The sequence below is a fragment of the Prosopis cineraria genome, unplaced genomic scaffold (assembly GCF_029017545.1).
Source record: "Prosopis cineraria cultivar Desert tree isolate PC_DT_omini unplaced genomic scaffold, ASM2901754v1 PC1, whole genome shotgun sequence".
Taxonomy (NCBI): domain Eukaryota; kingdom Viridiplantae; phylum Streptophyta; class Magnoliopsida; order Fabales; family Fabaceae; genus Prosopis; species Prosopis cineraria.
In genome coordinates, this window is record NW_026555332.1 from 39,035,583 (window position 1) to 39,058,318 (window position 22,736).

The 22,736-nt window shown below is 33.8% G+C and overlaps 1 protein-coding gene across 1 annotated transcript; it reads right to left on the reverse strand.

Moving 5' to 3' along the window:
* Positions 1–2,320: 2,320 nt before the first annotated feature.
* Positions 2,321–7,515, reverse strand: LOC129298271 (uncharacterized). Its single transcript, XM_054936695.1, has 6 exons — positions 6,598–7,515; positions 6,133–6,266; positions 5,087–5,390; positions 4,920–5,005; positions 4,753–4,844; positions 2,321–3,573 (listed from the first exon to the last, which is right to left on the reverse strand). Exons 1-6 carry the CDS (start codon positions 6,739–6,741, stop codon positions 3,320–3,322), a joined length of 1,014 nt encoding a protein of 337 aa, XP_054792670.1. The 5' UTR covers positions 6,742–7,515; the 3' UTR covers positions 2,321–3,319.
* Positions 7,516–22,736: the final 15,221 nt, after the last annotated feature.

Consider the following 22,736-nt stretch of genomic DNA (forward strand, 5'->3'; position numbering starts at 1 on the left):
TATTTAAAAGGTTCAGAGCTCATAAGCCCGTTTATAAAAAAAATAAAATAAAATTTAACATTTTAATTTACTTAAAATATTTTAAAATTTAAGATACATCAAATCAAAGTCTCACATAATTTAAAAAATAAACTCAAAATTTAAAAGTTCAAATAAAATAAAGACAAAAGTCATTATTAATGCTAATCAAGATCTCCCTCATCATCATTCACAAATAAAATGTTATTTCCAACTCTATCATAGGTCTAAAAGTGAGAGATTGAGAGACCGAGTACGAATGTGCTGTGTAAGGTTTCTTTGGAGGTTGAAAGTCCAACTCCAATTCAATTATTCCCCAAAGTCCAATATAAAAGCAAAAAAAAAAAATTAAACGGGCTTGATGGGCTGTCCGGGCCCGAGTCCTTTTTTTAAGGTTTAAGGGTCGGGCTTCAAAATCCAATTATTCTAAAAAATATCAAATTTTTAAGTCTAAACTTTTATTAAAATGAGCTTAAATGGGCGGCCTATCAAGCCCGACTCTTATTCCCAACTCTACACAAGACCCATCCAGTTTTCTTTTTTAAAAAAATTATGCAAAATAAAATTTTGATAATGAAAAAGGTGGTATGGGACCCACACTAGAAAAATTAATAATTTCACTGGTTAATTTTTTTTATTATTATTATTTTGTCATTTATGAAATGAAGTAGTATTGCTTCAAGCCTTCAATTTAACCACTCAGTAGTAATGTAGTATTCGATTTTTTAAGATGGCTCCAAAAGTTATATTTAAGAAAAAAAACTTAAGGACGTCACAATAATTAACCCAATTTTTGGCAGTCTTTTTTCTATCATTTGGTATTTTGGGAGGATTTTTCTATCGTAAAAAAAAAAACTAGTAAGAAAATTTAGAAGAAAAAAATCCTACTATTAACATACTTTTATGAGGTTTGATATTTGTACGCAATTTTTAATTTCTTTTTGATTTATTTAGTATGTTGTTTGACATGCTATTTGATGTCTAAATAACTATTTATTTTTTATCATTCATAATAATAAAATAATAATAATTTCAATTAGATGACTATTTCATATTTACATTTTACTCTTCGAATAACAACCTTTTCCTCTTAGAAGTAGGTCTCCCTATAATTTACATTACAAATTAATAGCTGATTGTAAATTTTGGAAAAAAATATTTAGACTATTTGATTTGATGCTTTTAATCAATGATAGTTACACGTTGTAATATTATATATTTATCTTTTTGAAAAACAAGTTTAAATGTATAATAACTGAAAAGGAAAATTTTTTTACTATACATATATATTTTAGTGTCTAACTGGATTTTTTACGGAAAAATATTAAAAGAGTCTGTAAATTAAAAATTAAAATAAATAGATAGATTTCAAACTATTAAATTATTATGTCTTTTCTTCGATGGAACGAAGTTTCCAATATTTATTCAAAAAAATAAATTAAATTATAAAAAAAAAATAAATTGATAAATTATGAAATATTAATTTTTAAAATATTTTTGAACTTTTTTAAATCAAATTAAACAATTTCCCCCTAATCCACCATCGAGGTTACCAATCAATTAAACAAAATCTCCCCGAATGAATCACAGCGACGGCTCACGCTAGAAGAAGCAAAAAAAATTTGACTTCAAACCTACCCTTCCAGACCAGAAACCTTTTCAAAAAGAGAGAATGACAAATAAGAGGTTTTAAAAATATTAATGTCAAATTAAGACTTTTCAACATTAATATTTCAAAATTTCAATACACCTTCTATTATATTTCAATACTAAAATTCCTAACTTGATATTAATATTTTTATAAAATCTTTACTTATCATTTTTTCTTTAAAAAATTTGGGTATTATCAAATTTCAAATTGACTTTTCAGACCCAAACTTCAATTTGGGTGTTATTCAAACGCGCCCTACACTTGGCCGAGGATACAGTGTACTGGGGGAAATGACTAAACATGTAGCAACTGGCAGGGTCATTAGAAAGCAATTGCAAGGGTATCTCGGTAAACTTCAACCCTTGCTGCTAAATCTGAGGAGAAGTAATTTTTGTGCGGTAGCCAAGGGGAACAAACGATACAGGAAAACTTTGTCGAAATTTCGATAGAATGCCGACATTCGAGTGCCATGTTAGTGCCTCTGGTCTCGCTCGTTTGTTTTCTTCTTGTCTTTCTTATTCAGAAGAAAAAACTAGTTTCTGAACCTCCACTAGTGAAATGACATTTTGGCTTGCACATCTAATCAAAGTTGTCAACTTTTAACGTAATCCTGGAAAGTGGTAGCTTGTAATGTAGAAGCATTGGAGATGATTAAATGACAAAAGTTCATCACCTAGATACTTAAGAAGCACAGCAGTGATAGCTTAAAAGTCATGCAAGTCATGAGTACTGCCCACATAACCGCATAGTACCACAACAGCCCGAAAAACGAAAGCCTAGTAATCACCTCACGGGTACCAAGATAGTACTATCCATCAAGTTCTGCACTTCTCTACAAAACATATCAGAAACACGATATGCATAACCTATAGAAAATTAAATCCCCTCAGGAATATATATATATATATATATATATCCTGTCATTAATTTCCGTAGCATCAGATGTTCCGCTCAGCTAATTTGGATACTATCAACAAACCTTCCGCTGCGGCTGGTTCGACCAGCAAAACCGGACATGCTTTTGCATAATGTTCCACCTCCTCAAGCGAGGCACTTAATAAACATACAACACTGATATTAAAGGACCAAAACATTGTACAGTACCGCTTTTCCTCTCCTTTTTCTCTTAACACAGCAACTGCTCATCAGATACGGAGCCACAAATTGATCCTTGCAAATGTCATACAGCAAATTCTCGCTATTCCGCCCTTTTTTCTCCCACGATCAAAACATAACTATATCAACACATTAAGTCCCAAAATTTAGAGGCATCTCAACCACTACTGGACAGAAAAAGCTTGGACAGTCTTAGCTTAAGCCCCCATATCTTATATACGATCACCTATGAACAGGGCGAACTTTGCCATAAACTTGGCTTCCTCTCCTTTTTCGTCAATCCTTTTCATGTGATTGTTTCTTACCAAATACAACAACTTCAATTCTTTTTCAGTTTTTGTTTTAGTAATCTCTTATTTCCTTCACTTGAAAATATCTTCTCCATCTTTTGTGCTGATTATGCAACACACTCTCCATGCCATCACAATCTTCAACAGAAGAACGGCTTTTAACAGCTTGGCACCGAGAATCAACATACAAATTCAAGGCAAACAGTTCTAGCCAGGAGGATGGATTAACATGGTGTCTCATTGATCACCTGTGATACGTGCCATGTGATTTGAAGAACTGATAATCTGGGTGGTTCACCTGCAGCAATCTCAACCACTTATCTGCAGCCTGCAAGAGGGAATTAGCTTGCTGACTCTCACTGAGGCCATTTTGCATCCAAATAGATCCCTTTAACTTGTAGGAGGCCATGGCAAATGTGGGTAAGGAAATCATTGGCTCTCCATCCATGTCATTGGGAAAAACCAACGTTGGAGTCTGAGCCTGAGTTGGTCCACTTCCTGCAAAATTTAACCAATAATTTATTTCTGAAGATAAATTAGTTTATATTGCATCCCAATTAAAATTAAAATAGACAATATAATTCAGATTTCTTTGGGTGGGTGATGGTAATATGCCAGGCTTCCTAGGATAGCGATGGAATACCCAAAAAAAAAAAAAAATGATTGACAGTATAGAAACACAGAAAACAATTATTTCTGCATAACAGATGTTGTAACATCAATTAGCCTTCTGAGTTATGTATCATTAGCATCATTTTCTTTTTCCCATTGTAATTTCAGATCATAGAGTTTCCAAGAGTGTCAAACCCACACCAAGGGACCTCAGATTATGAAAACAAAGGTGAAACGCAGAAAAAAGGAAGAGTCAAAACTTAAAATAAGATGAAAATTAACCATAGTGACCAGTCCACTAAACATCAAAGGAAAGATGGATATTTGTAACATCTGCCATATTTCGGTGGTAAGAATTCTCTGCATAACTTGAAAAACCTCAAAAACCTAGATCTTCTCAAACTGATTTGGCATATTGTTTTCCAAAGAAAGAAGACAAGCAACGCTTGATCAATACAAAGTCAACAGTTTATGATTGGGAGTACCAAGTCTCCATATCTTCCTCTATCAGAAACAAAAGACTGTAAACAAAACAAAGGAACATCTGTCAGTAAATGAATATATCATTGACAACTATCTTGGCATATTTGGACTAAGGTTTCTCTCCCTCACTCTTATCCCAAAGAAAATTAAGATTAAACCCAAAAAAAAAAAAAAAATTCCCCTCTCCCTCCTCCATCCCTTACTGTGTCTGCAGCGGTAATCAACCAGATGTTAGTCACCTAAACCAAAATTTGCAGTGCTTATTTTAATGTACGCAAATACACGCAGATGAATACAATATTTTGAATAACAAATGTTGGACTATCATCAAGTATTCTAAAGACAGCTCACACCATTAAAATATCTCATATTCAATGACGAAATAAAATTATTTTTCTTGAAATAATTTTCAATTTCTGAAAGGTATGAATCTGAAAGGGCATAAAGCCACAAACGAAGGGGAAGAAAATCAAATTGGGTGGTTAAATCTATATAAATAGTGATCCCAAATTAGCACTAAATCTCTATCAGGAAGGCCTAGAATTCCAAACATGTCAAAATAGGCTAATAATCAATAATTACCTGTCAAGGGTGTATGAAGTGTATGGTATGTCAAAAAGCAGGCATCCAAATCTTTTAATGTCGGGCCTGTGGGTATTCGATAGATAGGATACCTAGAAAATAACATTAAAGAATGTTAATTGACGCAAAAAAAATATCATTAAAACATTATATCAAGTTAATCTTACCATGCGACAGACATCCAACTGGCAGACAATAAATCACAGCTTCTCAAAGTCTTGAGGCCAGCGTAGTGGCGTGAAAGATCTATTACCTGTCCAAATATTATTAGTGTAAGATGGACTGTTTATATCAAGTGCAGATAAATAACACATTAATTAAGCTCAGTACTAGCCTTGTCAGCCAGTGGTTCACGGCTGTAAGGAGGGTCTTGCTCAAAATACTCAAATACAAGTAGATCTTGGCGATTTCCTGTATCACTGTCATCACTAGAAAATCCTTCTTGCATTGCATTGTGTTTATCATGTACAGACAGCCCTCTCATTCGTAAAGAGACATCACCTGTAAGATGTTGACAACTTCTTTGTGCTGCAGAGAGTTCAGTACTTTTTCCTATTTCAAAGTCACTACTTCCATCGCTACTTGAATCCCTACAGCAATCACCATCACTATCTTCACCAACGTACCTAATCAAATAAGAAAATTAGATCTTCCAACAAGCAGAAAGACATTCACATGCTATAAAGTGTACATGAAAATATGTAACGCTATAATAGCTCAAGAGTAGAAAAAATGAGCCTGCTGAGTTATAGAAATATATGCAGAGACACAACGAATATACGTACAAGAATCAGTGACCACACACATAAGGTGGAAGCAGCAATCAATAGATTGATATGTTGAACATGAATCATATGCTGGCCAAAAAGGAAGGAGGAGAGCTCAAATTTTGCCAAGAATTGAGAAGGTCAAATGAACAAGAAGTAAAAGTTTACAAATTTGAGGATGTAAACATTTGTTTTACGACAACCAAGGAATTATATGTGTAAAAAGAAATGGATGTCAATTTGAAACGCTATTATTATGTTTTTCTACTTTCTGCTCTGCCAATAGAAGGCTAACCAAATTGCAATCGGAAACAAAAATCAAAATCAAACACATCTCACTTTCTATTAAAGGAAGGTCACAATCTCATTTTCGCAGAGTTCACCTTAAGTTGAGAACCATTTCGAACTCTTTCACTTCCTCTATCGATGGACAAGCAAGAAATTCGATTTTCCTTTCACTTTTTAACCCGCACTATCAACTATCATGAACTAAAATATCGTTAACAACTAATAATCGCATTAACAAACAAATCATGGAGAGGAGAAAAAAGAGAGTAATATCTGTTGAAATTGACACACACACACATACAGGCAACGTATATTGCATACACACAGATTCACTTTGATCAGTAACAAAGGGACTCCTGCCCCATATACACTCCACTCCTTAAACGATTCCCAGAGATCATTAAGGGTGAAGTAAGACTGATACTCAACATCACAAGTCTTCCAGCCTCTCATTGTTGTCTACACCCCACAAAAAGAAGAAACAGAAGTCAAAATTCATATGGTGATCTCAGGAACTCTGGATATCAAACATTGCAGCCGTGCGCAAATAATTAAGCGGTTGAATGTAAAAGGATGAAAGTAGTGATAATTATATCCTAAGCTAGTCTATTGTTTCTGATATGTAATATTCCATCTCCAGTACATGCACTGATGACCAGACAAGTCCCGTAAATGTTGTTTGTTGTAACCTTAAGTCAAAAAAAGTTGAGTTCAAATTAAATATGCAAGTCATTTTCGTGGCTGCCTTCCGATTCCCAAAACAATCAATAAAAGAAATGATTAGATCAACCTTAGAAAAATACTGAGCCGGGACCAATGGCCTTGTAGACTCCACAAACCTATCAATATTACCAGCAGGCATTACAGACGGACAAGAAGGTGGTTTTGTCAACGAATATGAAGGCTCATTGGAATTCTTATTCTGAAGCAACATCTTTGGCCTTGGGAGTAGAATCAGCAGATCCAGTTTCCCCGTTTTTAGCTCTCTGTGCTTGTTTACGCTGATTTTGGCTCTTCCTTGCCTTCACGGGATGTAAAACCGATCCTCCCCGCGAACACCCCCAAACTGCAGGGCAGTCCCAAGCATTTTTCGACCCAACGGGTGGCTTCTCCTCCGCCTATTTACCGAGGATAGGATGAAAGAAAGTTTCAGGTGATAAAAAGAAAAGCCAAATCCTCCTCCTCCTTCTTTTTTCTTTTTCCCTTCCACACTCAGAATCCCAGACAAAATCTTCCAATGACTGACGAACAAAAACCCAGATAAATTAATGGAAATCGAATTTATCTGGGCCTTTCAACTCCTAAAACAGTTTTCTCAGCCTAGAGAGAGCTATAGAGAATCAAAAAGAATTACGCGGATTACTCTAACTTTCTCAGGTAGTTGGGCAGTTTCTCAGTAACCAAACGCAGCAGAAAGCCCCCAATCTGATTCTAAGCAAATCCCAAACCGCATATAAGTGATCAGATGAGACGGAAATTAAAAAAAAAAAAACCAGAAATTTGAGAAACTTGGAACGAAGGAAAAAAGGATCAAACGCAGGATCAGAATGATTGGAAGCGAAGGAGTATGAGTTGAAAGTGGCTAGTTTTGCGGGGAATGAAGGAATATATGGGTGACGAAAAAAGAAGGGAGCGATGGGAAATGAAAAAGCTTGAACCTCAGTGTCTCACGAAAGAAAGCAGAGAGGAATTCCTGTTATTTTGCCTACGAGATTAACTATTTATTTGTTTTTGAGCCTATGGTAAACAAGCAAATAAGATGCTTGTGTTGTGGCCGTGGGCGATTAAATAATTATATGCAAATTGTGGGGCCGTTGTTGAATTGGTTGGAGAATTGGTAACAAGTAATAAATAAGGATTTGGCAACATGGCATTGCATCGACACATGTGGCGATGAGTAGGTGAGACACGTGCATTTAACCAAGTTTGTATTTCTGTGTCAAACGTGTCAACCAGTTGAGGCTGCCACGTGGTGCTACAACCTTTTACTGACAGGCAGAGGCTCCTCTTTTTCCCCTCCCGGAAGTAGGGGTATTCAACCTAGATCCATTCCGATTGGCCCGATATCATCCGGATTATATCAGAACAGGTCTTGTTCCGGCCCGAAATAATCAAGACGGGACTTTACAGACGGGACAGGAAAGGGGTTCGGGACGGGACGGGACACGAGATTACCATCGGGACGTCCCTCCCGTCCCGAATATTATATATATTATTTTTTATTTTAAATATATTAATTATATTAATATAATTTATACTTATCTTATTATATCAATTATAATTTTAATACTTGCAATTCTTATTTAAACTAAAGTTTTTTATATTGATAATTTTAATGGCTTGAGTAAATATGGCGATATCTTTTCTTTATAATATAGTAATTGTATTAATATAATTTATTCTTATATCTATCTATTTAATAACCTTTATTTATAACATATTTCTTGCTTATTTTTAGAAGAGTATAGCTTAGTACATCTTCATTAAAGTAGAAGAATGATGATTTGATGTTGTGTTTGACTTGCCTGTTGTTGTTAATCTTATAGCATAAAGATCACTTATATTTATTATTATAATATGTAGTTATGATTAATATATTCAATAATTGATTTTAAATTATTGTTATTTATGTGCTTGTGTTGTTTTGATTTTAAACTTAATAAATTAAATATGATTTAAAATTTAATAAACGTTATATTCAATCTTTTTTCGATATTATTCTATTTTATCCAGGACGGCGGGACGTCCCGATCTTGTCTAGGTCCCGTCAATGGGACGGGACGACTATCGGGACGGGACGTCCCGATCTTGTCTAGGTCCCGTCAATGGGACGGGACGACTATCGGGACGGGACGGGACACGGGACCAAAATTCAGTCCTGATCTTTTTTTTGGGACGGGGGTGTCCCGGTCCCGTCCCGTCCCGTGAACACCCCTACCAGGAAGGTTAAGAATGGTCTCCAATGCTGGTTTCCATTTCATATAAACTTTACAAGGCAAGCAATAGCTTGAAGTAAATTAAAGAAAAAAAATATAAGTTCATTTTGTTAGCTCGCTATAAAGATTGGACAGATCTTGGATCAACTGCAAACATGAAATTCATTTTATGGGATGGGCATTACTTCGGCAATATTTTCACAAATAATTCTACCCTTTCTGTATCTCTATTTTTGAAGATTAGAATATATCAATATTTGACAATTATCTCATGATGATGCAGTGTACTCTCACAATCTTTGTCTGGTCAAGAGATTAAAAATGCAGTTTTTTTGTTGCCACAAAATTCCTCCGTGGGCCCTGATGGTTTTCATGCCAGTTTTGTCTGGTCAAGAGATTAAAAATGCAGTTTTTTTGTTGCCACAAAATTCCTCCGTGGGCCCTGATGGTTTTCATGCCAGTTTCTTCCAAAAAAAGAAAGAAAATTTGGGACGTGGTGGGCAAAGATACTACTGATATAGTTATATATATATATATATATATATAAATACACATACATACATGGGACTCTAAGTTCATCCTTGGTCATTGAACAGAAGTCATATCACTCTAACTCCGCCTATGTTTATAGCCGGTCCCAGCCCGGGTTAAAGGAGGAGGGTTGTGTTAGGCCATCAACAGCCAATGTAAAAATTGTTTGAATCTATCATGAACATGGACAATAGCGTTATAATGTTAATGCTAGGTCGTTGCCCGTAAGTAACACGCTGCATGGCTCGAGTACAGTGATAAGTGAGTTAGAGCCGCTGCATCGGCGCCCGGATGTAGTGTTAAATGAGCAAGGGCTACCGCGTCATTCTGGACGCACGCGGCTAAAGAAGTTAGTCCATAAGAGCAAAATTAGATTTGGTACTTGGAATGTTGGGACATTAAATTGTAAATCTGTAGAGGTTGTAGGGGTTATGATTCAAAGGAAAAAATATCATTTGCTTGCAAGAAACAAAATGGCGTGGAGAAGAAGCTAAGGATATTCAAGGTTTCAAACTTTGGTATACAGGAAAAGTAAGTGCACGCAATGGAGTAGGCATCATTATAGATAAGGAGTGGAGAAGAACGTTGTTGTAGCAGTTAGCAGAATTGGAGATAGAATTATTTCTTTAAAAATGATAATTGGACGTGAGACTGTTAATATTGTTAGCGCTGCGCCGCAAGTCGGGACAGAAGCCAGTCTTAAGGAATTATTTTGGGAGGATCTAGAGGGGTTGATTCGACACATACCACAGAGTGAAAAGATTTTTATTGGAGGAGACTTTAATGGGCATGTCGGGAGGGAAGCTGGTCAGTATGCGCGGGTGCATGGTGGTTTGGTTTTGGAGAGCTAAACAATGAAGGACAAACTCTTCTTGATTTCTCATTGGCGTATGATTTTAAGATTGCCAACACTTGTTTCAAGAAGAGAGATGAGCATCTCATCACTTACAAAAGTGGAGCCTCAAGGTCGCAGATTGATTTTCTTTTGGTTAGGAACACAGATAGAAAACTTTGTAAAAATTGTAAGGTGATACCCGGAGATGCTGTACGACACAACATAGGGTCCTAGTCCTTGATGTGTGTATTATGAGTAAAATCCAAAAACGTCGAACAAGTAGTAACACCAAGGATTAGGTGGTGGCAAATAAAAGGTGAGAAGCAAGATATTTTTCAAGCGAAATCTTTTGGATAAAGGAATTTGGGATTCTCAGGGAAGTGCTAACATTATATGGGAGGATATGGCTAAAAAGATACGGGAAGTTGCAAAAGTAGTTTTGGGAGAATCGAAAGGTTCTGGTCCGAGAGATAAGGAGTCTTGGTGGTGGGAATAATAGTGTACAGGACAAAATCAGTATAAGAAGAACTGTTTTAAAGCCATACATTTGTGTAACAAGAGGAAAAATGGGAGAGGTACCGTTGGCTAAGAAGGAAACTAAGAGAGCTGTGGGTGAAGCTCTTCTAAAGCTTTTGAAGAATTTTATAAGAACCTTGAGACGAAGGAAGGAGAGCAAAATATTTCTAAGATTGCCAAGAGTAGGGAAAGAAAATCAAGAGATCTAGAACAGGTAAGTTGTATAAGGATGAAGAGGGAAGAATTTTAGTTACAGATGATGAACTTCAAAATGATGGGAGACTTTATTTTTCTAAACTTTTCAATGATGGGAGGATTTAGTAACTGGTGAAGGAGAACAAATTTGTCATTCTATCGAAAAATACGTGATAAGGAGGTAAAGGAAGCTCTTAAGAAAATGGCAAATGATAGAGCCAACGGACCTGATTGTATATCTATCGAAGCGTGGAAATGTTTAGGTGAAGAAGGGGTGAGATGGTTAACTAAGTTATTTAATGTGATTTTACGGTCCAAGAAAATGCCTGATGAGTGGAGGAGAAGTACATTAATTCTTATTTTAAAAATAAAGGAGATTCAGAATTGTACTAACTATAGAGGGATTAAACTCATGAGCCACACAATGAAATTGTGGGAGAAAGTAATTGAGCACAGGTTGAGATTGGAGACAAGTATTTTTGAGAATCAATTTGGTTTTATGCCAGGTAGATCAACTACAGAGGCGATTTATCTACTAAGGGGATTAATGGAAAGTATCGTTGTAAAGATAAAGATCTACACATGGTTTTTATTGATTTGGAAAAAGCTTATGACCGTATACCAAGAGAAGTGCTTTGGAAGCGTTGGAAAAAAAGGGAGTACGGATTGCTTATATTAAAGCCATACAAGATATGTATGAGGGGGGTAAAAACTAGTATAAGAACGCCTAGTGGTCAAACAAAGGATTTCCTATAAAGATTGGACTACATCAGGGATCATCTCTGAGTCCTTATTTGTTTAACTTGATTTTAAATGTTTTGACGGAACATATTCAAGAGGAAATCCCGAAATGTATGCTCTTCGCGGATGATATAGTTCTTATAGCAGAGACAAGAGAAGAGGTTAATTGCAAACTTGAGTTATGGAGGAGGACATTGAGTCGAAAGGTTTTCGTCTGAGTAGAAGTAAGACGGAATATTTATATTGTAAATTTGGTAAAGGACTATTCGAAAATAATTGGAAGTGAAATTGGGAGATCAAATTATACCTCAAGTGGAAAAGTTTAGATATTTGGGAGCCATTATTCAAAATGATGGCGAAATCAGTGGAGATATTTCACATAGAATTCAAGCTGGTGGTTTAATTGGAGAAAAGCTAGAGGAAAGCTAAGGAGTTTATTTGTGACCGTAAGGTGCCTAAGAAAACTTAAAGGAAAGTTTTATCGTACTGCTATCAGACCGGCAATGTTATATAGTAGTGAATGCTGGGCTCTAACGGGCAGCAAGAGCATAAAGTTGGAGTAGCAGAGATGAGAATGTTACGATGGATGGCGGGACATAACGTAAAGATAAAATTCGAAATGAGCACATACGCGAAAAAGTGAGGGTGGCACCTATTGAGGAAAAAATGGTAGAAAATCGATTGAGATGGTTTGGGCATGTACAAAGAAGACCAAGGAGGCACCAGTGAGAAGAGTGGAACATATAAACTTTGAGTCCGATTAAGAGAGAGGTAGACCAGTGAGAAGAGTGGAACATATAACTTTGAGTCCGATTAAGAGAGGTAGAGGAAGGCCTAAGAGAACACTCTTGGAAGTTGTTGAACGTGATCTCTTAATTAATAATATTTCTAAAAGCTTAATAAATGATAGAGCACAATGGCGTCTTGCAATCCATGTAGCCGACCCCACCTAGTAGGATAAAGGCTTGTTGTTGTTGTTGTTGTTGTTTGTCCTATTACCCTTTGCAAAACAGCCTACAAAAATTTATCCAAAACTTTGTGCAATCATCTGAAAAAAGTTCTTAAGTCTCTCATCATTCAATATCAAAGTGCTTTTCCAAAAGATAGGCTCATCATAGATAATATTCTTCTTGCATCTGATCTCATGCATCAACTGCAACATGCCTACTTTAGGAGAACTAAATTGGGGGCTGTCAAAATTAATTTTTCTAAGGCTTTTAATAGGATTTCATGGGCTTTTATCACTGCTATGTTAACCAAAATGGATATCAACTTAATCCATCAATGCATTTTTTGCAATTGAGTACCAGCTTCTCTTCAACGGTAACATGTCTCATGTTATTCATCCATCTAGAGGAATTATATAAGGTGATCCACTATCATGTTATATATTCATTCTTGCTGCAAATGTCTTTTCCTTTTTGATTAAGGACCAAGAATGCAGAGGAAATGGGCATGGCATTAAGGTATGTTAGTTTGCTATGCCAATTTCACATCTTCTTTATGAGATGATTCGCAACTATTGTTGAATGCACAAGAAGGAACTTAGAAGCTGTAAAGATCACCATGGCAAATTTTTGCTTGCTATTTGGTAAGGAGACTAATCATGTCAAGCCCTCACTCATTGTGAGTCCTAATACTAGCCACATTCTTAAAGAAGATTGAGCCAACTTCCTAGATATTCCATTAGCTGACAAACTTGGGAATTATCTAGGAACATGGGTTGATTTAGGGAGGGACAAATCTGCCTTGTGTTCCCATATTAAAGAAGCAATTGATAAAAGACTAGCCTCATGGAAAATTTCAACTCTCTCTCAAGCATCAAGGTTAACTCTCATCAAATCTGTTCTATCTGTACCAAATATCTATCAACTCTCATGTATTATACTACTAATGTAAATTTACAGCAAAATTGATGCCAAGTGTATTGATTTTTTTTAATGAGAAATTCAAGATCGAAAGAAAACAGATGCATTTAGCAAACAAGAATATACTCTTCGTACCCTAACATCTAGGAGACATGGGATTAAGGCCTATCCATCTTGTCAATAAAAGACTTTTATCTAAATAGATATGGAGGCTTATTCAATCTCAAGATGATTCACTGATAGGTACTACTCTTAAAAGGAAGTATGTGGATTTTAATTTGCTTGAATTGATCAAATAGCCTCATAATGCTTCATGGCTATAGAAAGGAATCTTCAACTACTCTAACATTATCACTAATCAACTAAAGTGGAACATTGGCTCAAGAGCACAATCAAAATCTCTAACAAATTTTAGGAAGGTTGTCTCCCAAACATACTTAGTTCTAGGCACCTAACTACTTCATATTTGATTACCCTAGCAAACTCTCCTTGGCTTCCATTAAAATGGGATATGAATGCACTACAACAACTCTACCCCCTACAGGATGAAACACTCTTTACTACTAAACACCATTAACTAATCAAACACATGGTAATCATGAGTTTAAACTCACCAAGAATTACCAAGATTCAATTTTTAAAATCAAGGGATCCCATATTTTCATAATTAAAATTAGTTCAAACCATTTATAAACTCTTAAGCATGAGATACCTCAAAGGAGTGAAAAAAAGAAAAATAGTGAAAATAATATGTTTACTATCAAACATAGCAATGTGCTGTGACTTGTGTACACTGCATTGCTGTTGCTCTCTGTGCCACGCGCCGTGGCTCAGGTGCCAATGCGTTACAGCTTGTTACACGTTAATGACAGCAGAATTGAGGAACTTTCAATGTGTCTCGATTCTCTGTCTGACGTCTAAATGATATGATCTAAATATCTATAGAAAGCTCTTTTCATAAATTGGCTAATGGCATGAGTTTTACTCCCAAAACAAGTTATACCAGGAAGTTGGACACCCAAACTCATTTTTATCATTTTTATAACTTTTCATAATAAAGGGGTCCCTAAAACCCAAAACAAGTGCCAAAAACCTTTCCTAATACCCAAACCATATCTATTAGACCTAGGACTATCAATACAACACATCATACATGCTCAATTACCAATATAATACAAAATTACTCATCAACCCCTTTTTCACCAAAAACATAAGTGGAAGGCAATTTGCCTTGCATTGCATCAAAACCAATTACAGCATGTTTGAAACATCATTTTTACACTTGCAATAGTATTTGATCTTATCAACATATATAATTTATCACATACAATTTCTCAGGCCTAAAAATGCAACCTAAATAATGAAATAACCATATAGTGTAAGCGTAACCAGAAATGCAACCTAGAATTGATAGTAATATTCTATTACATAAAGATAAACAAAATCTAGAGGTATATTGTAAGAATGAACTAATTCCTAGCCTCTTGAGCCTTCTCCCTCTCTATACTAAAGCTAGAGCTTGTATAGTGTTAAATAAAAAGGGTGAGTTTAGCCACTCAGTAACCAAGGTAAAAGCTACCACATGCAATTATATATCAATTGCAATAAAACACATGCATATAAAACCAAATTCTTAAAACATATTTGCATACAAATCATAACGTATTACTACTCAATTAGCTCGTTTTCTTTTATTCATAGGGTACATTGTCACAAGATACTCAGACATGTGATCGTGTCTTAATATACCAACACAACTTGCCATACCACAATCATGTGACATGTCATATAATTTCATAGGCAATGATCAACTAATTTTATACCCTCTTTATTTCCTTCGACTAAAACCATGGGCTATAACATTGAATAGGGCTTTATCCGTATGACTAGACTATCCAAGCTCACCAATTGTGAGATATGACTGACTAAAGATCACATGACTCACTTTCAAACCACGACTTCCCCCACTCTCGAATCTCTGGGGTGTCATATACCCTAGGCTAATTTTCCTCAATAAATTAATGGAGATAACTAGATTCTAGTCCCTCGACAAACTATGAAACAGTCCCTTAACAAACTATGAAATGGTCCCTCGATAAACTATAAGACAAGGCTATACCCCCCAGAGGATAACCTGAATACCATATGAATTTTTCTCTACTCTTAATCTCTAGACAAATTCCCACCCACTAATCATGACATAGATGATGCTCACTCAATTTTCACAATATCAATTATTGAACATCAAAATCAATAAGTTGGGCTCACGACCATATACTACAAAGTGAGCATCAATTCTTATTTCAATTACATCTCATAAAACCCATCATTTACAATCTCATATATTCATCTTATCAATCTCATTATCAATTACTCATCCAAACCACATTATAAAAATGCAAATTATTTCACAATTATTTTTGACATGTTTAATACACATCAAAGCAATTATGTAAACACCAAGTTTCATTGCATGTTACACCATTCACAAGGCACAATTTGCATGTTGAACACATAATTTATCTCATATTACAATTAACAAACAACTACTTAAAGTAGAATTTTCTTAGTTACCTCAAACCTTTAAAAGGTCAAAAGTTTACCCCCCTTAATATTATAACTTTCAAGCTCGAATTTCCAAACCAAATTGGTGACCAAGAACTTAATCTACAATTAACCAAGTTAATCTTCATTACCATTGCTAAACACACACATTTCAACTATTATCTTCCACTTTTAAATTACCCAATGCCTACTTGTATAAGTTTAGGCCTACCCATTAGGTTTATTAACTCTCTTTAATTCCTAATAACATTAATGATCCATTGAACTCCTATTAATGGCATTACAACTCTTCCAACAACCCACATTAATGTTATTTTTGCATAATAATGAGACCTAAACACCAAAAATGCCAAAACTCAATATATCTAGGTTTAGATACTCTAATATACTCCCATTAACTTCATTTGAGTCAATATATTTAGAACCAAAACCTATATGAATCAAAAATAATCTTTCACTATCAAACCCTAACCATAAACTCATAAATGCAGAAGAAGATGGAAGATTAGTGAGTATGATACTTACCTTTAGTGTTTGTAACTTCTAAAATACTTTCAATGTCATCCAAGAACAAACCCTAGCAGAGCTTAGGTCACTAGTGCTCAGTTTCTCTTTCTTTCTCTCTAATCCCTACCTTAGTTTGCTACTGATGAATTACAAAAATTGACTGTGTGCCTCAGTGGACGCTGCATGTGCCACGGTGCATGGCACAGAGAGATATCCTTCTTATATCAGTTGCATCTATACACCGCAGTTGACGTGATTCACGCCGTGGCATGTGGCACAATAGTACCAAATTTCTATTTTCTTCTATTTTCGATGCCTGGATGGCCCGACTTTGCACCAGACCTAAAATTAAGGCTGAAACATAAACAAATATGATCATTAGACCTCCCTGGACACACACCACTACAATTTACATAATTATCTTAATTAAGCTTAGTTAATCAGGGATTAAAATTCAGGATGTTACATAAGATGTTACAACAATATCCTCCATTCCTATCTTCTTCTTAAGACAACCTCATAAACTACTTTGGAAAGGATGTTCCTGTAATAACCTTGATAAAATAAAATTATATATATATATATATATATATATATGTATATATAAAATAACTTATTTAAAGTGTGTTTTTATTAATTTTTGGAACAATTATGACAATAAGGAGTGTTAGAATTGTGGAAGTATGCAAAAATTCATTCATTAGGTCCAGACTTTAAATCTGTTAAGCCTCAAAAAGGGAGTTTATGTTTTTATTTATTTTTAGCTTCTAAAATTACCAAAACACACTCATTCTGTAACACACCAAAATTTTTTTTAAAAATAATTTAACTCAACCATAGTTGGGTTACAGCCACCCAACACATTTTTATATCAATAATTTCAATATAAAATATTTTATAATTGGCTTCAACTCACACACTATAACATTTCAGATAAATTTTTACCTCTCACATGCCATTAGGTAAATCACATTTGTCCATCCTTACACTCCCAACAAGTAAAATAAGCAATTTAATAAATTTTCAACACAAGCCAGTTATTTGGCCTTATAGTCATGCCATTTTAACCAATCCAAAGTAAACCAAATATTAAAATTACAGTCATCCAAATTGTACCAAAAATAGAAATAGTTTGAAAGGCATGATTACATTTATATATTCATATAATTGACAAAACAAAAAAAAGTCCTAATATTGGCAATATAACACATTATAAATCATAAATTAAATACCCAAAAGAGATAGTGGATCTATACCACTAAGCCTCTGGGACTCCTCCACGTGTCACTCGTGGCTCTTCTCCTGAAAATTGTTAACCACATAATGAGACTCAAAAGTCCCAGTAACCAAAACCAATTTATGATAGTGTATACAACAGTTAAGTGTGTGCTTACTAAGTGAGAATTAAAAATAATATAATTTCAACAAATATAAGAAATATTACAATATACACAAACAACCATCCTTATATCCCTCCATTAACCTCGAGCCGTAGCCCTCACTCGGTGCTAAATTACCCGACCAAATGTAGATTAGCCCGAGCCCTTACAAGCCACCTATTGAGCTCCAATAAGGGCGTACCACGTGGTACATAAATACAACAATAATAGCAAGTCTCCCCAACACCTCCCACAATAATTAAACAAATTCATAATAATATTGCACAATTATACAATATTACAAAATTCATAATTTTCTCAATAATCACCCAATTAACAAGAAGTAACACTAATCACAAATTAAAAGCATGGTTACCTTGTGGCTTTTTCAATAAATTATTCCTTAAAATTTTCTCTCACCACAATCTTCACCAGTAATACAATCTACAAATAACATATTATTTATAAATATTAGTTTCAATTTTTGAAACTAATAAAATAATTCTAATAATAGAATTAAAAATATAACATAATTTTTAATCTCAATCTTAATACAAATTATAGTTAATACTATTAAGTAAAATTTTTAACTCCTCTTTTAATTATCAATAAACATTAATAATCTAAAAATCAACTTCTAAACTACTTTCTATTATCAAAATTTTTTTTTATTTCATAAATTCGTACCTAAAATATCCAAAAATTAAAAATTGAGTCTCTAGCTTAGAATCATAATCCTATAACTATAATAATTCATTTCTCGTCCCAAATAATCATCTAAACCTCAATAAATCAACATATATTTTCAGATCTAGTTTAGAATTTGATCCATAAGCCACAGATTCAAAGATCATCAATAAATTTATACTCTAGAACCTTTATTATACTACTGACAACCTCAAAAATCATATTTATTTAACATAAATTCATCCCTCTTCCAGATCTTAAATTTTCTACCACTACAAAATCAGAAACCAAAGAAGAAGGATGACTAAGAAAAAATTTTAGAACACTTACTTAGTCTTAAAAAGCTTAAAATCACACCCTAAATATCCTATTAAAAACTCTTACCTTAAAACCCAGCACCGGAGAACTTGCACACCGTCACCCCCTCTGTTCGCACACGAAGAGAAATGAAAAGGGGAGAAATGAAGAAACGAAACGAAGAAGGAGGGATGAGTTTTTAAAAAAATACTGTGGGTCCCACATTTTTTTAATTATTTCCTCTCTCTTCTTCTTTTTTTTATTATTATATAAATTAATCATTGCAGGGAAGAGCACCGAAAGCGTCTTGTTCTCTTCTTTCTTTCCTTCTTTCTCATACTTTTTTTTTATTATAATAATAATAATAATAATATTTTTTTTATTATTATTATTTTTTTAATTATTTTTTTTATTTATTTTTTTATTTGGAATTATATCCTAAGTTAGATTTAATAATCATCTCCTACTAATTTACTTACCTCTAAATATTTTTTAAAAAAAATTTCTATTTACCAAAAATTAACTATTAAAATTTAAATTAGGATGTTACACATTCTACTAGATTCTATTTTCTCTTATTTCCTTCTCTCTTCGTTGGGTTTGTGCATGTTGGTCAATGGGTAAAGAGCTTGAGGATTTTTACTAGAAGCTTCACACCCTCATCCAACCTTCCGCCCTCCACCATCATCTCTATCATTCAACTTGTCATTGGTGACTTCAAGAATGCCGGAATCTACACTGTGGAAAGTACATTGAGTTTCTTGTGTTGCTCTTCCCTATTTTGCATCATTCTTCTTTTTTTCTATTTGTGAAATCGTAAAGTACTTCAGCCTTCCTTGTCATTTTTCTGTTCATCACTAGTGACTGTGAGCACACTAAAGTTATTTCTTTCTCTTCCCGTGTTGGAGTCGTGCAACAAATTTTTCTTTCTTCCTCCTCTCAATTTGTCTACACAAGGTTTGCCTCATCTTGCTCTTCTCTGTTCAATTTAGTTGGGTTAAGGTGAGGAGCTTCAAACCCTTTCATTATTGGTTTTGTTGTGCGTGTGAGTACGTTCTGTTGTTGCTATGCGTGAAGTTATAGAATTTTTGTGTGTGCTTTGCTGCTGCCCGTGCTATCATAGGGAGGAGGAAATTCAAATTTAAGCTAGAAATTTATCTTAAAGCTTGATAATGATATCCATCTAGGTCAACTTTTGAGTTAAATTCATTTTATTTAAATTGGTTGATAGTAAAGATTTGGTTAGGATAAAGTTGGAAGAGATGAGATATGAAACTTAAAGAATGATGACTATAATATGTTTGTTAAAATGCTTGTTAGAAGAAATTAAACTTGATTTTTGAATATTTATGGAATTTCATTAATTCTTGTGGGAAGTATGAATTTTAATTTGGATGCTGCAAAAGATATTTGACTATGGAATAATAACATGATTATTTAAATTCTTGGAGATGGATAATTTGTTGATGAAATATTTGAATGCTAGACTTTTTATGAGTGAAGTGAAAATAATATATGTTTGGCGCCTTGACAAAATGCTAATGAGGGATATTAAAAAAAAAATGTAAGGCCTTGGTTCTAAAGTTTCAAATTTATTAGAGTTTCATTTTGGTGAGGATGATGTTGAAAAGGAACTATTGTATTATTTGAATGTTTACTCAAACTCTTAATATGATTTATAGGGTATTTGGAAAAAAAAAAATTTGATTGAAGTTGAGAGGTGAAATTTGAACTTTAGAAATTTCATGTAAGTGGATAACATCCCAACTAATTTTTTAGTAAAATTTTCTTTACTAAAATATTATATTTTTATGCAAATCATTTTAATAACAAAAACGTGATTATTGGATATTTGTTAGTTAAATTACTTTAGTTGGTGAAATTATCCTTATCAGATTTGATAGTTTTAGTTAATCAATAAATGCAAGTTTGGACTTTAATTATGAAACTTCATTATGGCAAGTATTGGATTGATACCGAAAATGATTCATGCAAGTTTGATGTTGGAAATAAAAATTTTATTTTAAATTTTCTTGCATATTTGAAATTAGATTTAAAGAGACTTTATACAGGACACTAGTTGCAAATGGCAGTTTCATTAACCCTTGGCACCATATTCGATGACTAACTAGTTTGAATTTCATAAACATGTTCTCCCATTTGTTATTCATGGGTTGAACATCTATGTTTTTTTTATGGCTTCAAGTCGCGTTTGATTAACATTACCCTCATAGACTGTGTGTCCACATTTATTTTAATGGCTTTAGTTGTGTTTGGTTACTTTCATGAATTGTGTGTCCACATTTATCTCCATGGCATAAGTTGCATTTGATTATTTGCCCTTGTAGACTATGTATTTACATTTGTTAATTATTTTGATAAGTCTCTATAATTATAAATTTTGATCATTTGATGGATTTATGTTCCATTAGTTTTGATTAATGATATATTTATAATTATTTATCGCGGTTATTTACTTTATTGAAATCAAATGATAATGATGTTTGATATGATAATTTAATGATTCAAGATTTTATCTAAAGTTATATAGAGCCCCTTTGTGCCAAAATTTATTAAATAGTTGTTTGTGAAAATTGTTATCTCTAGCATACATAATTATTTCAAACTTTTTTTTAATACATGTTCAGTTATTTATTCACTAAAAAATTATTTTTGGACCTAGATACCTTAGCTAACGTCGATTCTCCTGCCAACCCCTAAGAACTTATAGATGTATTAGGTGAAGAATTGATTGAAATTTCCCCTTTTGATGTAATTATAAATACTTATGTACTTTATTTTTATATAGTTAAGTGCTCCACATAAGCTATAGTTAGGTTTGTATTTTGATATATATGCTTTCTATTAGTTGGAAGGAGTTGAACTTTTAATTGATGGGTTATTTTGTGAAAAATATTATGTTGTAAAATTTTTGGAAGATCCTATTTATAAGGAAAGTTTTATTGAAATTTTTACAAAAATATTAAAACTTTTGGTTATAATGTAAATATTATTAAGTATATCATAATTTTAGTGTAAATTTAATTATGTTTAAAAATGGAAAGGTTTTTTTTTTTAATATAAGGCTTAAGGGATGTGAGATATAATTCACACCCTGTGTCGGTTACTCTCTATTTCAGGGTGTGCCAGTGCCACAAGTCACTATAATACAAGAAAAGGATTCAATTTAATTTTATCAAATGCAATTGGCAATCAACACCTTGATGACTTCCCTTGGTTGCTATTTGGAAGCTTAAGCTTCCTTCAAAGCAAATTGTTTTTCTTTGGAAGCTTCTTCAAGGAGTGATTCCTATTGATAACATTCTACAAAGGCATCATTTATCTGTTAATTGTCCGTGCACCTTTGGATTCTAAGGAGAGGAAACTATCCCTCATCTTTTCTTTGGTCGCCCCTTCTCAAGGGCTCTTTGGTTCAGATCTTTGTCCTTTAAATCTGATTTTCTAGATAATAATAGCTGCGAGCTTGCAAGTCCTCAAAGATTTCTTAAAATAGCTTGTCCTTAACTTGGAGTTTTACTTGTTGGAGAATTTTATTATCATGATTCATAGCATCTGGAAATGAAGGCACTCTCTCATTCATGATGGGCTCCAACTTAACTTGAACAAAGCCCTTGAAGATTTGCAACATGCAGTCTACTTTCTCAAGAATATATATATACATATACCTGGAATGAAGCAGACTCACGATGCATTAGAAGTTAGTAGCTCTTAATTCCAATATGAACAAAAAGGTGGTCTCTCGATTATTTCCTCTTGGAATCTCATCCAATCCTAGGAAAGTGGATGGTGTTTAATCTACACAAAATAGAAGCAACGACAGTTCACTATGTTGGAAATTTTAGTTCTACACA